The sequence below is a fragment of the Passer domesticus genome, chromosome Z (genome assembly GCF_036417665.1).
Source record: "Passer domesticus isolate bPasDom1 chromosome Z, bPasDom1.hap1, whole genome shotgun sequence".
NCBI lineage: Eukaryota > Metazoa > Chordata > Aves > Passeriformes > Passeridae > Passer > Passer domesticus.
In genome coordinates this window covers 44,168,310-44,180,312 of record NC_087512.1, presented here as the reverse complement: position 1 = coordinate 44,180,312, position 12,003 = coordinate 44,168,310, and the positions used below count along the sequence as shown (strand labels likewise).

The 12,003-nt window shown below is 33.9% G+C and overlaps 1 protein-coding gene across 3 annotated transcripts in view; it reads left to right on the top strand.

Moving 5' to 3' along the window:
* Positions 1-12,003, top strand: part of ADAMTS19 (ADAM metallopeptidase with thrombospondin type 1 motif 19) — a 127,870-nt gene that overhangs the window by 68,702 nt on the left and 47,165 nt on the right. For all 3 annotated transcript variants that reach the window (XM_064403703.1, XM_064403702.1, XM_064403704.1), the window contains 2 exons: positions 9,963-10,103; positions 10,685-10,835. In XM_064403703.1, coding sequence (XP_064259773.1) covers positions 9,963-10,103; positions 10,685-10,835 — 292 coding nt within the window. The remainder of the gene's footprint in view (positions 1-9,962; positions 10,104-10,684; positions 10,836-12,003) is intronic.

Sequence of the window (12,003 nt, the reverse complement as noted above, 5' to 3'; positions counted from 1 at the left end):
TGTCATTAGAGACATCCTCACAATTCTCTGTGGGTAATGCAATAGATATTTTTTAAAAAGTAGAAATAAAGAATAAATCAAATCGTGTGTTGGTGTAAAAGACAAGATGTTGATTGAACCAGACATTTCTTCAAGAAATCCAAACTAATGAAGGCTTGTAATAGACCACATAGTGTATAGAAAAAAAAAAAAAAAAAAAAAAGAGTATCCCCCAGTGCAAAAGATGCAGAGGTATAGAAGCATAGATCCCTGCTTCACGATGGAGTCAGAGTCCTTAGCTGTCACAATCTGAAATAGAGTGGTCTTGCACCAAGGAGCGTAGGGTGACATTTTAGAGATATTTGTTTTTTTCTGCACGGGTGTCTCTGTTTGCCTGCCAGGCCCTGGCAATTGCAAAGAAGGTTCTGGAAGTAGTTGAACCTTTGTGAAGAGACAATATAAAAATGTTTGAAGACAAACATTTGAATGTAGATCCTATTGGAAAAGACTTGAGCAGATTCAAATATATCTAGAGAATCTCTTACAGAGATTTGTCTTGCTCATTCTTAACTGCCTCAGAAGTAGAGATTAAATGCTCACCATACAGATCAGTCATAAACAGTTCCTTAATACATCATCTTTTCTAGAAAATTTTCACTAACTTTTTTTGAATCTTGAGGTCATCTAACCGCTACCTTGGTTTTTTTGTATGTAATATCTTTAGCCATTCTAGTTGCTCTTGTGAAGAGTCTAGCTCAGCAGCATAGAACCAAAAGCTTTCTCAAAGACTTTTCTTCTTGAAGGATAAAGGACAAACAATTTTTTTCCCTTCTGTACAACAGATATTCTTGCCCATAAGTTGTCATACAAATAGATGCAAAAGTTACGTAATATAGATGCTGTTGATTTTCATTTTATGAGAGCATGAAAATGTCAAACAAAGACACTACCAATTGTCATTGTATTGATGAATATAAAGCTCTCATGCATTCCTTTCACTAAAGAAATTTTTCCTGGTATCCAACCTGAACCTTCCCTGGCATAGCTTGAGGTGATGTCCTCTTGTCCTGTTGCCACTTGCCTGGAAGAAGAGACCCTTATATTGAATACATTCTGATACATTGATGTTTATTAAGTGTTGTGTTGTTGGTTTATTTTTGTTTTTCCAATTGAAAGCGGAATATTCTCAATTAAATACAATGACAGACTAAACCTTACTTTGCAATGTGAAATGTCTTTGTTCTAGCCTTGTGTTCTGAATGTAGATGATATTTTAATGACACTGAGAATTAATGAAAGTCAACAGTTGATTTTTGAACTCTGTCTGTGTAATTGGTCATTTAAAATTGTATCGCATGAACAGATTTGGTTTTATTAAACATATTCTAATTATTAAAATAACTTTATTAAGCAGTTAGGTAATTACATAATGAGGTCACATTACATAGTAAAAAACTAACAAGTTAATTAAAAGACATTGTCTCTGTATGGAGAAAAGAGCTAAGAGTGACAATTGCTGATACTGAGGTTAACAAGCTACACGTGATTTTACTTAAATGATAGCCCGCTATGGGCTATGATTCCTTTTGAAGGATGGAGAAATAAAGAACATATGTAAATTTCTCTAAATACATTAATTTACAGTTATTAAGTGCTTTAAATGTAGTTTAGATGTTGTCTTAGCCACATAAAAGAGAAACTGGTGTAATTCTGTTATTACTGGTGTAATAACTGCATAATTAATTTTATGCACATCAGCATTCTTTTTCTGACAAGCATTCTTTGAAAGATGAGAGGTAACTGTTACTAAAATTCTGGATGTTCTGCCACATATTTTGTAGTTATGAACAGGGAGTCTGTGGAACTTCTGGATCACCTATTTAGTAGTTAATAAGGAAAAAGCATATATTCTTTATGAATATATTAAAAAGTTGTATGAAATCCTCACTCCTCAAGGGTCAGTGGAGGCTGTGCTAGTAAGCTCTCCCCAAAAAATCTTGCTTCCTTCTCTCTCCCACACAACCCTATGGGCTATTATGGTATTGGATAGAAGGTGCAGGGGAAATTCTTGTCATTGTGGCTTTATTCCAGCTGCAGAGTCTCTCATTTCCCTCCAGTTGTTTCTTTCTTAATTTTTTCTGTTCTTTTTGTCTGATGGTCTAAAGCTGGGTTTCTCAGTCCAAAATACAGAGATATGGATATTAATCTATCTGTAGGTGCTCTCAGAGATGTTGAACTTTGGCTGTTTTGGCTGGTTCTCATCACCACTGCATTTTCGGTTCAAATCCAAGTCAACTGAAGTGTAGAAAGAGGAGCCTAACTTTCAGTAAAACAGTTCGAAAAGTACAGCTACTGTTTGAAAAATTGAGCTTCATAGTGATTTTTAAAATACATGCACAGCAGATATAGGCAATCATCTTTCCCGTACGCATATTTATGTAATCACAGATTTACACAGAAAAGGTTGTAATTCCCTGCTTTTTGTGCATAGCTGCATAGAACGTGGACATGCCTGGAGAAGAGAAGGCTCTGGGGGAAGCCTATGGCATCTTTAAGACCTAAAGATGACCTGCAGTAGAGCCTGGAGAGGGGCCTTTTACAATGGCACATAGTGGCAGGACAAGGGGGAATGGCTTTAAACTGGATGAGAGTAGGTTTCTATTAGATATTAGGATTTTTTTACTGTGAGGGTAGTGAGGCATTGAAGGGGTTGTCCATAGCGGTTGTGCACTCCCCATGTTGAGTTGATCAAGACCAGGCAGGGTAGAATTTTGGCCACCACTTGGTCTAGTAGCAGTTTCCCTGTCTGGCAGTGGGTTTGGAACTAGATGGTCTTAAATGTCCCTCCCAACCCAAACCATTCTATGGTTCTCTTCTTTGGTTCTCTTATTTTTATATTCTGTGGTTCTCTTATTTTTATATTATTTTTGTATTGTTTTACTGTCTGTGACATTTTCTATCCTCCTTTTTTTAAAAACGGAAACTTTACAGGGATATTTATCTATAAAGCATAGTACTTGTTTAATAAGAAGCTACTTTTAAAAAAATACTCTTAAGAAGGAAGGTAATGTGCTTTCCCTTTTCCTTGATACTTATTTATTTGATAAAAATTAATAGGAGGCTTTAGCTTTGTATTGGATTTCAGCATTACATATTCTCTATTTCAAACATGATCTGTACAAAATACCCTACTAGTTTAATGACTATCTTTTTTTTTCTGATAGGTCAGAAAAAGTATCCATGAGGTAACTGTTCTAAACACTTGCAGTTAAACTGACAGCGCACTGAGTGGTCTTGAAAGGATTTTCTTAATTTTTTTTAAAACTACTTTAATGAAGTTCAAAAGTATATGTATTAGATGCTCAACCGTGCAAGTCCTTGAGATTACCTTACATTCATTTTCATGCTTTAGTGGGTAAGTTCTTTAAAAACTGGTAGTCTCTTTTTCGCCTGCATCCATATCAAAGTAGATGTCTTTGTTCCACAGCCATATACTTAGGCTGACTTAAATCAGTTTAGGATCTTACTGGGCACATGGGTGTATAATTCCAAACTTTAGTGGCCTGAAAGTGGTACAACAAAATACATTTATAAGGTTACAGATGACAGAAAATAATGAAGTCTGTTAACATACTTCATATTTATGTTTACTCATACTCAAAATGTTTCTGGTATTAAAAACCATGAAAAAGAATAGTATTGTTGGTCCAGTTCTAATCACATTTGTGCATCATGTCACTGCAATGCCAGGCAGAAATAAAGCATCACCAACCTTTTGTTGGTAATAAGACAGCTGAAGAAACAGCTCAGGGAGAAATAAAACACTGAGATAGGGAAGAAGCACTGCATCAGCATTTTAGTAACGTAAAAAGATCTGATTTTTTTTTTTACATGAAATTTAGATTAGTCAACTCTTTCTCTGTCAAAGTATTAAGGGTCGTGTTTCTGCCAGCCTTTACTGTTCCAGGATAGGTTTATGTTACATTTTCCTTAGGATAACATTTGTAAACTAAACAATTAGTAACTGAAAAACATCCTACAGGATGCAAAAGATTGATAGCCTGATACATTTAAAATATCTGTGAAAAAATTGGCAAAATATCGTAACAATGTCAATGTTTCTGTTAATACAAAAGCTGTAGGTCTTCACTGAGTTTATGATAGCTTAATGATGTGGCATGGGTGTCGTATTTGCCAGAAGCCAATACTTCTTCTGTATTATATAATCTCTGTAAAAAACCTTCAGGAGGAGGAAATGTATATTTTCATGTTCTGATGCTAAATATACCTGTCACAGCAAACCTTTGAATTATTTATAGACTTCAGTCAAAGGGCCGTGGCTCAGTAGTTTGTCTAGATCCAGCACCATGAAGCATGGTGGTAGAACTATTGGAGTTACAGAGGAGAAAGCTGTTCTGCAAAAGCTGCCAAGTCAGCTGGGCAGCGGTGTCCAATGTATGTTAATACCCCTATACTAATGCGCATGTTGTACTTTTACCCAGCTGTTTTGAGACTGAAAATGTAATCTGAATTTCTAGCATTGTGGAGAATGAGCAATGATTCACAAAGGGAAATAACAGTAGCATGAAGTTATTTATTTTTACTTTTTCTGATCTTATAATTTTTAACAAGAAGATTGAGATTTCCGTGTTTGGTAGATTTTCCTTTGAAGATAAATTCTTTCCAAAAGAAATCATGTTTTACTTTTTACCATCATAATTTTTCTGTAGCGGGTCAATTGCCTTTCACTTTTAGCTAAATAATTAATTTACCAGTTGAAATGGTCTTATCCCATTTATTCAATCATCTGTGAAGCCGTCATATGGTTTAAAGGACATATAAAAATCATACAACACTTAATACTCCACTAACCAGAATTTAAAAAAAGAACAACAAGCCAACATATAACAGCTTATAAAATCCTTCTACTAGTCTGGTCTTTTTATATATTTTTCTCTCTGAAGATAGCAGTGTGATAAAACATTTTTGTTGAAAAAGTGCAATAAAAGTACTAAGAAAGCTAGTGTAGCTTCTGTCTGTCTTTGATAATCACATAAGGGGTGTTATTTTCACTTACCAAATACATCCTCATGATACTGCAGAATTTCAGACCAGACAAACTGATGTGAAAATCATTGTACTATAAAACTACATATAAGCTTTTAAACCTTGTAATTGTAGTTTAAAAAGTTCTGATCATTCTAGTGATGCTTTTGCACTATTGCACAAAATTGTTTAAAAAAAAGGCAGTGAAAATTATAAAGATAACACTTCATTATTAATAATACTATTTAAAGTTAGTTTTATTTTTAAGGTAATAGAATTTATTATGTTAGTGATTTATTTAACAAAGTGGAAATGTATCTAGGATAATAGTTGCAGAGAATTTACAAATACTGTGTAGTAATCACTTATACCAATATGTATTTTTAACAAATCAAATGGAATGTGATCCCATCACACATCATAGGTATAAACTGGCAACTGCATTCAGAGGTTTACTTTCTCCTTCACAAAGGGAAAGTTTTCTAGTAATTTTCAGTCTTTCCTGAGCTCATACTAGTAGTCTTATATTTGGTCTGTAGTTCACACTCATCATTCTCTTGTTCTATATATGACTTGGAATAAATAGATCCTTTAGTATTTGGGAATCTATTACACTGAACATTCTGTTTATTATACTGAGCACTGCTAGTTCCTTAACGCAGCACTTGCTCTTGCACTTTTCTTGATCTGCCTCTTATTCCTGATCTGTCTCACTGTGACTATGAAAATCTGAGTTTTAGTTGTTGTCTTTAATGGTTTTGATTCCCTCTGGTTTTGTTTGCAGATAAGCCTAAAGTAATTCTCCACATATATCTGAACTAACCCAATTAATTGCTCATATAGTATGTTTTTGATACTATTTAATCTTTGTCCTTTCTTTGCCTGTTTCTGGTTTAACAACATCATTCTTGTTTAGGTGCACTATTTGCATTTTGATTGTGATAGGATGGTGACAACTATCATCTCCCATTTGCAAAGCACAAACAAAATAATGAATAAATAATAAAAAGCTTTTACCTGGAAGCATGTGGGGTCACTGAGCAAATGCATATTGTCATGAAAGTAGCACATGTCAAAGAATTTTGATATCCTATGGCAAGAAGAAATATAAAATAGCAATGCAGACATAATTATTTCAAGAAGGTGTGTGCAGAACCTTATTTAGCTTATTTAAATATAGAATAATGACTGAGGATCCTCTTTTGAGGCTTAAAAGAGCTTTGATTTGGTAATACTCCACTATAATTAGATCAAGTTAAATTGTAGTACTTGTTCAGTATGTTGACACTGGAACGCATTTTGAATGCAATAATATAAGCTATTCTCAAAAATGACAGGAGAGATGCTATTACTTTTTTAATTCTAGCTGTACACATATAATTGCAGCAGTAGTTAATTGTAAAATAATTGCTTTGTAACTGAAATATTGAACTAAAATCTTTCTTCTGCTTTCAGTGCCCCGAGTTATTAATTCCAAATACAGAGATTTTAATGATGTTGTTTTTTTGTATTATTTCTACTTGCATATTAAAAATTTAGCAAAAGTTATTCTGGTTTTATACAAGGTATCACATAAAAAATCCTTTAAAAAAGTTTTAGAGTGTTTTTAGATAAAAACATTTTTTTCCAGTGGACTTGATTTATACTGTTAGTGGAGTTTATTGAACCAACTCTGTTTGTCAAAATATTTTAAAACGTAATTAATAAAATATATATTTTATTAAATATATAATATTATTTAATTGCATAGAGTGAACTTAAATGTTGCTAATATTTTATTTAGGGAAAGAATTCTATACAATACTTCCTTGCATATAGGATACTTGCATATTTTATCTGCTCTATATAGCCTTTAATCAGAATGGGTAGAGCATTTTTATGCAACACTGAAAAAATACCATTTCTTTCCTTAAAAATATAATTTATTTCTATATATAGACATCAAGTACTGCTTGTTAAAGTATAGCACTTTCTTTGTTAATTGTGTTTTTTCAGGCTGTTACAAAGTTATCTTATAATCCCAAACTTCTTTGTCTTCCTCTCACATGCACCTGGTGTTGCTTTACTCTTGTATGAGGTTGAATGATCACAGCTGTGCTAGAGGGGAGAGGGAGCACTGCTGAGTGCTGTCATAATACTTTCATTCTGCAGGAAGAGACAGAACAGCACCTTACGCAGACACAGTTTCTGTGGTACCTTTCTGTCAGTGAAAGGATATAGTTATGTCTTTCATGTGCAGCAAGGTGGGGCTGGAAAATACCATGACCACCACTGCATGCACTGAGAAATGTTATATCCTTGATTGTTAGTGGAGAAGTAGGTATACATGCTTACACTAGTTACTCTCGTGCTGAATAAGAAGGTAGCAATGACTGTTCAGCTTCTTTTTCTCACCACACACAATGTGATGTGAGGAATGAAATCAGAAGGCAGTTCTGCTGCACACTGACTTTTATGTGGTCTTGTAATTGATACTAGGTCAGATAAAAATATGCAGCCATTACAGAATAAATCAAAAACACTCACTGAAGAAAACATTCTTGAGAATGTTTAAGAGCAGGTTCTGTTGCTTCTTTAGCTTACTTATCAGATATTACCCTGAAATTTAGTTAATTGATGTTAACTTACAATGTGTATTTGCCTTTTGAATAGGCATTTTTGAATGCCTATTCATTCAGGTAGGCAAAAGGATTCAATACTTGCATTTACTGTTTTCTGGATTTTTTTTTACATGTACTTAATTTGGAGGTGGAAGAGAATTGAGGAACGAGTTCCACTGGGTTAGCACAGATATTTTGAACTATAGTTGAATGTCAAAGCAGGATAGGAGAACTGTTACAGAAGTATGGACAGATAAAGTACTGGAAGGTTATTGGAATTAGGTTTTTTATTAGTGCTTTATGTAGCTAATTTTCACAGCTGTTAAAAGTACAACACTTTTAAAGCACTTCATGCTTTAAAAGACAATGTTTTCCTCAGAATTCTTGTGCTAATAAACTTCATAAAATGCTTCTGTGGTAATAGATTGGAAAAAGGGGGGGACACTGATACATATATGCAATGGTGGCTAGTGCTCTTTGAAACAGTCAAGATCATAGTTTAGCTTAGCACACATTTCTCTGGCTGACTTTACAGAATATTTTGTGACAAAGTTTAGCTTCAGGAATTGTTTTTCAGAGTGAAGGGAAATAATCATAATTAGAAATTACAGGGGGTTTTAAATTTTTATCTTAAAACTATTTAAAATAAGATATAAATGTGTTAATTCCACTCTGCATAAATGGGAGACATGAATTATATCATAAATTTTGTCAAGATTTTGTGTTTTAAATATTTTAGTTAAAATCCTACAGTGTATATGACACTGACAAATTAGTATTTTTAAATTACTACTTTTGCACTAAGGAAGCATTTAACTCAAAGAGCTATGAGCAAAATTTTTTCCTATGTAGTCCACTAGGTTAAACATCCACAGCTTTCCTGTGTCTTCCTCCACAGTTCCTATGGGTGTAAATAACTCTGGAAATAGAGACATCTCAAATTCTGCATGTGAGGCATGCAAGAAGAACGTAAGGCGAGTGCAGAGGCAATTCTGTGTAGTTGTTTTGTGCTATTCAGGCAGGTCAGGAAAAGACAGAGGCTAAGATCAGAGTCAGACACATTTGATTGCCTCAGATATATGGTTTACAGATAGCAAAATTGTCCAATTTATGCAGAAGGCACTGCTCCTGAGTGTGGGGTGTACACATCAGTGTAAGAGACAGAGCAAGGTAAAGCTCTACCTGATATTTCCATTAATTTCATTAGTAAACACAAGGTAAAGCAAATTGCAAATTTATGTATAATTTGAGTCATGAATGGATTTTGGGACAGAGTGGAGAGCAAAAGTGTTGGGAGACAGGCCTTTTTGCCATTTGCAGCTGTGGGGTGGTGAAATAAGGAGAACCACAATGTACTCCAAGTTTTTGTAGACACAGCAAACTTACTCTGTCTTTGCAGTCTGTAAGTGAACGAATCAATACAAGGCAGAGAGTTTTATTAAACCCGAAGTTTTGCTTTTCTGCAGGGCAGAGTAATGCTGCAAATTTCCAGCTCTGCTTTAAATCCAATGCTCTGGAGAGTAGTCTCACACCCATTTGTAAATCCCAAAGACAGTTGAGTGTATTTGTTTCTTGTAATATCAGTCAAGCATGATCCACTTAGCTAATTCTGAAAATCTTGGTTTTATTTAGGTACTTCTTCTTCCTCTCTGTTTGCTAATTCTGAATGAGAGTGACAGTGAGTCTTCAGTTAAACAGCAGCTTCAAGCAGATATTCAGTAGAATTTTTCATGGCAGTAACTGAATGTGAGGACTCACTAGGAGGCATAAGGGTGATAAGTCCTTATAATCAAAGTCAATTTAATTTCCTCATCAGTGTTATTTTTAATGAGAGATTGAAGACTCATTTAGGTGTTGTTTTTCTTTAGACGCAATAATTGCCCATCAAAGTAGTGATCATTTTAGTATTCTATAAAATTTCAACCAATCTGTTCCATGTAGAATGAAGATAGAATCACTGTCAAAATATTCACTGATCTTAAAAAATAAAGAGTGCGTTGCCCATTTACAAGAGAAATAGTATTCATTAAACTTGCAATTGTGCAATTTTGGAAATTCAAAAAGTTGTCCAAAATATGTATTGGACTCACTAGAATGCAATATTTCTCATCAAATAAATGCAGTTCCACATCCATCTTAAATTATAAAATTGTCTAGACATGGTTCCAGGCACTTCTATGAAAGATACCATGGAAAAAATAATCAAAAGAGGTTTCCTACATGCAATATATATGAGCTATTTTCAGTCCTTTGCAAGAGTTTCAACTTACAAAAATTCTGAAAACAACCTGTTACTTTGTTTCACTTTGTTTTATTTTTAATAACTTCAAAATTTAGTATGGGGATAAACCACGACAATGACCACCCATCCTGTGCAGATGGTGTCCATATCATGTCTGGGGAATGGATTAAAGGACAGAATCTTGGGGATGTTTCATGGTCTCAGTGCAGCAGAGAAGATCTGGAAAGATTTCTCAGGTATATAATTCAAGAAAAGAAATCTTACTGTATGTCATTTAGAAATAGATGCAATTAATATACTGAAATAATAAGATTTAACTTTTTTTTACTCCAGTTGGAGTTTTTTTTGCAAAATCCATCAAAATATTTTAAATCATCACAATCTAATATTAGATTTATTAACATGTTTTCAGGAATTACATGGATTTTTATATTTTCGTGTCTTAATCTATATGATTATACTTTAATATACTTATATGGAAATTTTATATATGTCACTATGTTTACTGTGTATTAATGTGCTGTGTACTGAAGTGTTTGGCCACCACAACCTTTATCCATTAAGTTTTATGCTAAATTGTTGTCCAGCACATTTCTGAAATGCTGATCAATTATATTATATTTCTGCAAATGTACAATAACAAAATACATTAACTTATAACAAGCAGGCCATATAATTTTAAACATGAGCCGCAGCCCAATGCTGATAAATAAGAACATTTTAATTGTCCATGTCTTTTGAATGTTGTATGCAAGTTTAAGTTGGCACGGCAATGGATTGGATTTCTCAGTATGAATGAATCTCTGCATATTACCAGGTCAAAGGCCAGTAACTGTCTGGTACAGACGAATCCTCAGAGCCTCAATTCTGTGATTATTCCCTCCAAGCTCCCAGGAATGACATACACTGCAGATGAGCAGTGTCAGATTCTTTTTGGACCAACTGCTTCCTTTTGCCAAGAAATGCAGGTAAGGCTGTGCCTGTACTTCAGAAAATGCATCTACCATCTAAATTTTGTGTGAGAGTAGTTTTTGTACATGTGTTTGATAGTAAGATAATATAGTATCTTTGAAGTAAGAATTTTACACTTGCTTTCTAAAAATTATTATGCACATATTCATTGGTTTATTTGTAAGTCTTGCTTTAGGTTTCTGAATATCTTGAAGCACGTTTTATTGATAGTTCCTTTGTACTTTAGAAACATAAGATGTCGTAGTGTTAATACACCTTATTGCAGCAAGTTGAATATTTGCAAGTTATTATTTAGGTTCCATTTTATTATGGCTTGAACATCCATTTCTGACCTTCAGAAGATTATGCTGTGTCTGTGAAAGTTGGGAGGAGTAATGGTGGTGTTAACTGGACTTTCTGCACCTCTGAGCCCACGCAGAGCTGTATAGTGCCATGATAAGAGTTCCAGTACTTAAGTCAGTTTGCTGACCTTGCTTTGTGCCAGTGTGAAGCAGTGTCACTATATTAGCCTTAAAAAGATAGGTTAGCAAAATTGAACAGATCTTCATAATTTTATTAGCTAATGCTAGTAGACATCTGATTGAAAAAGCAATTTAAGAATGATTTTTACAGAGAAAAGTCAACCTTTTTTAGCATGAAGAGAAGAGACTAAACATATTTGATGCCCTTAAGACACTAACCAAGTAAAAATGAGAAGACAATATACATATATGTAAAGAGCATGGAGTATGGATTGATAGAGCAGGCACTAGAGGAACTGTGAAATAAAATTTCATCAGAGTTAGTGGGCAGATAGCCTGAAAAGGTTAGGAGTACTAAACAGGAAAACATAATTCCTTTCTCCTTTAGTTCTTCAGTTCTCTTCCTGTTTTCATTTGGACATAGTACTGTTTCTTCAGAAACACTTCTTTCACTTAAACCAAAGATTCTCAAAAAGACTCTCAAAGGAAACATGCTGTACATGTACTACTAAGGCATGCTGAGAGTGGTATAGTCAGAGAGAAAAGGGAAAAAAACCCATAGGTTAATGGATTTTTTTCTAGCTGTCTTATTGAAAACATTTTCACTCTGGATATAAGAAGTAAATCTCAATGTCACAATTCTACAGATATTCTTCATTACTTCCAAATGCTTTTTTATGTATTTCATCCTGTATCTTGATTT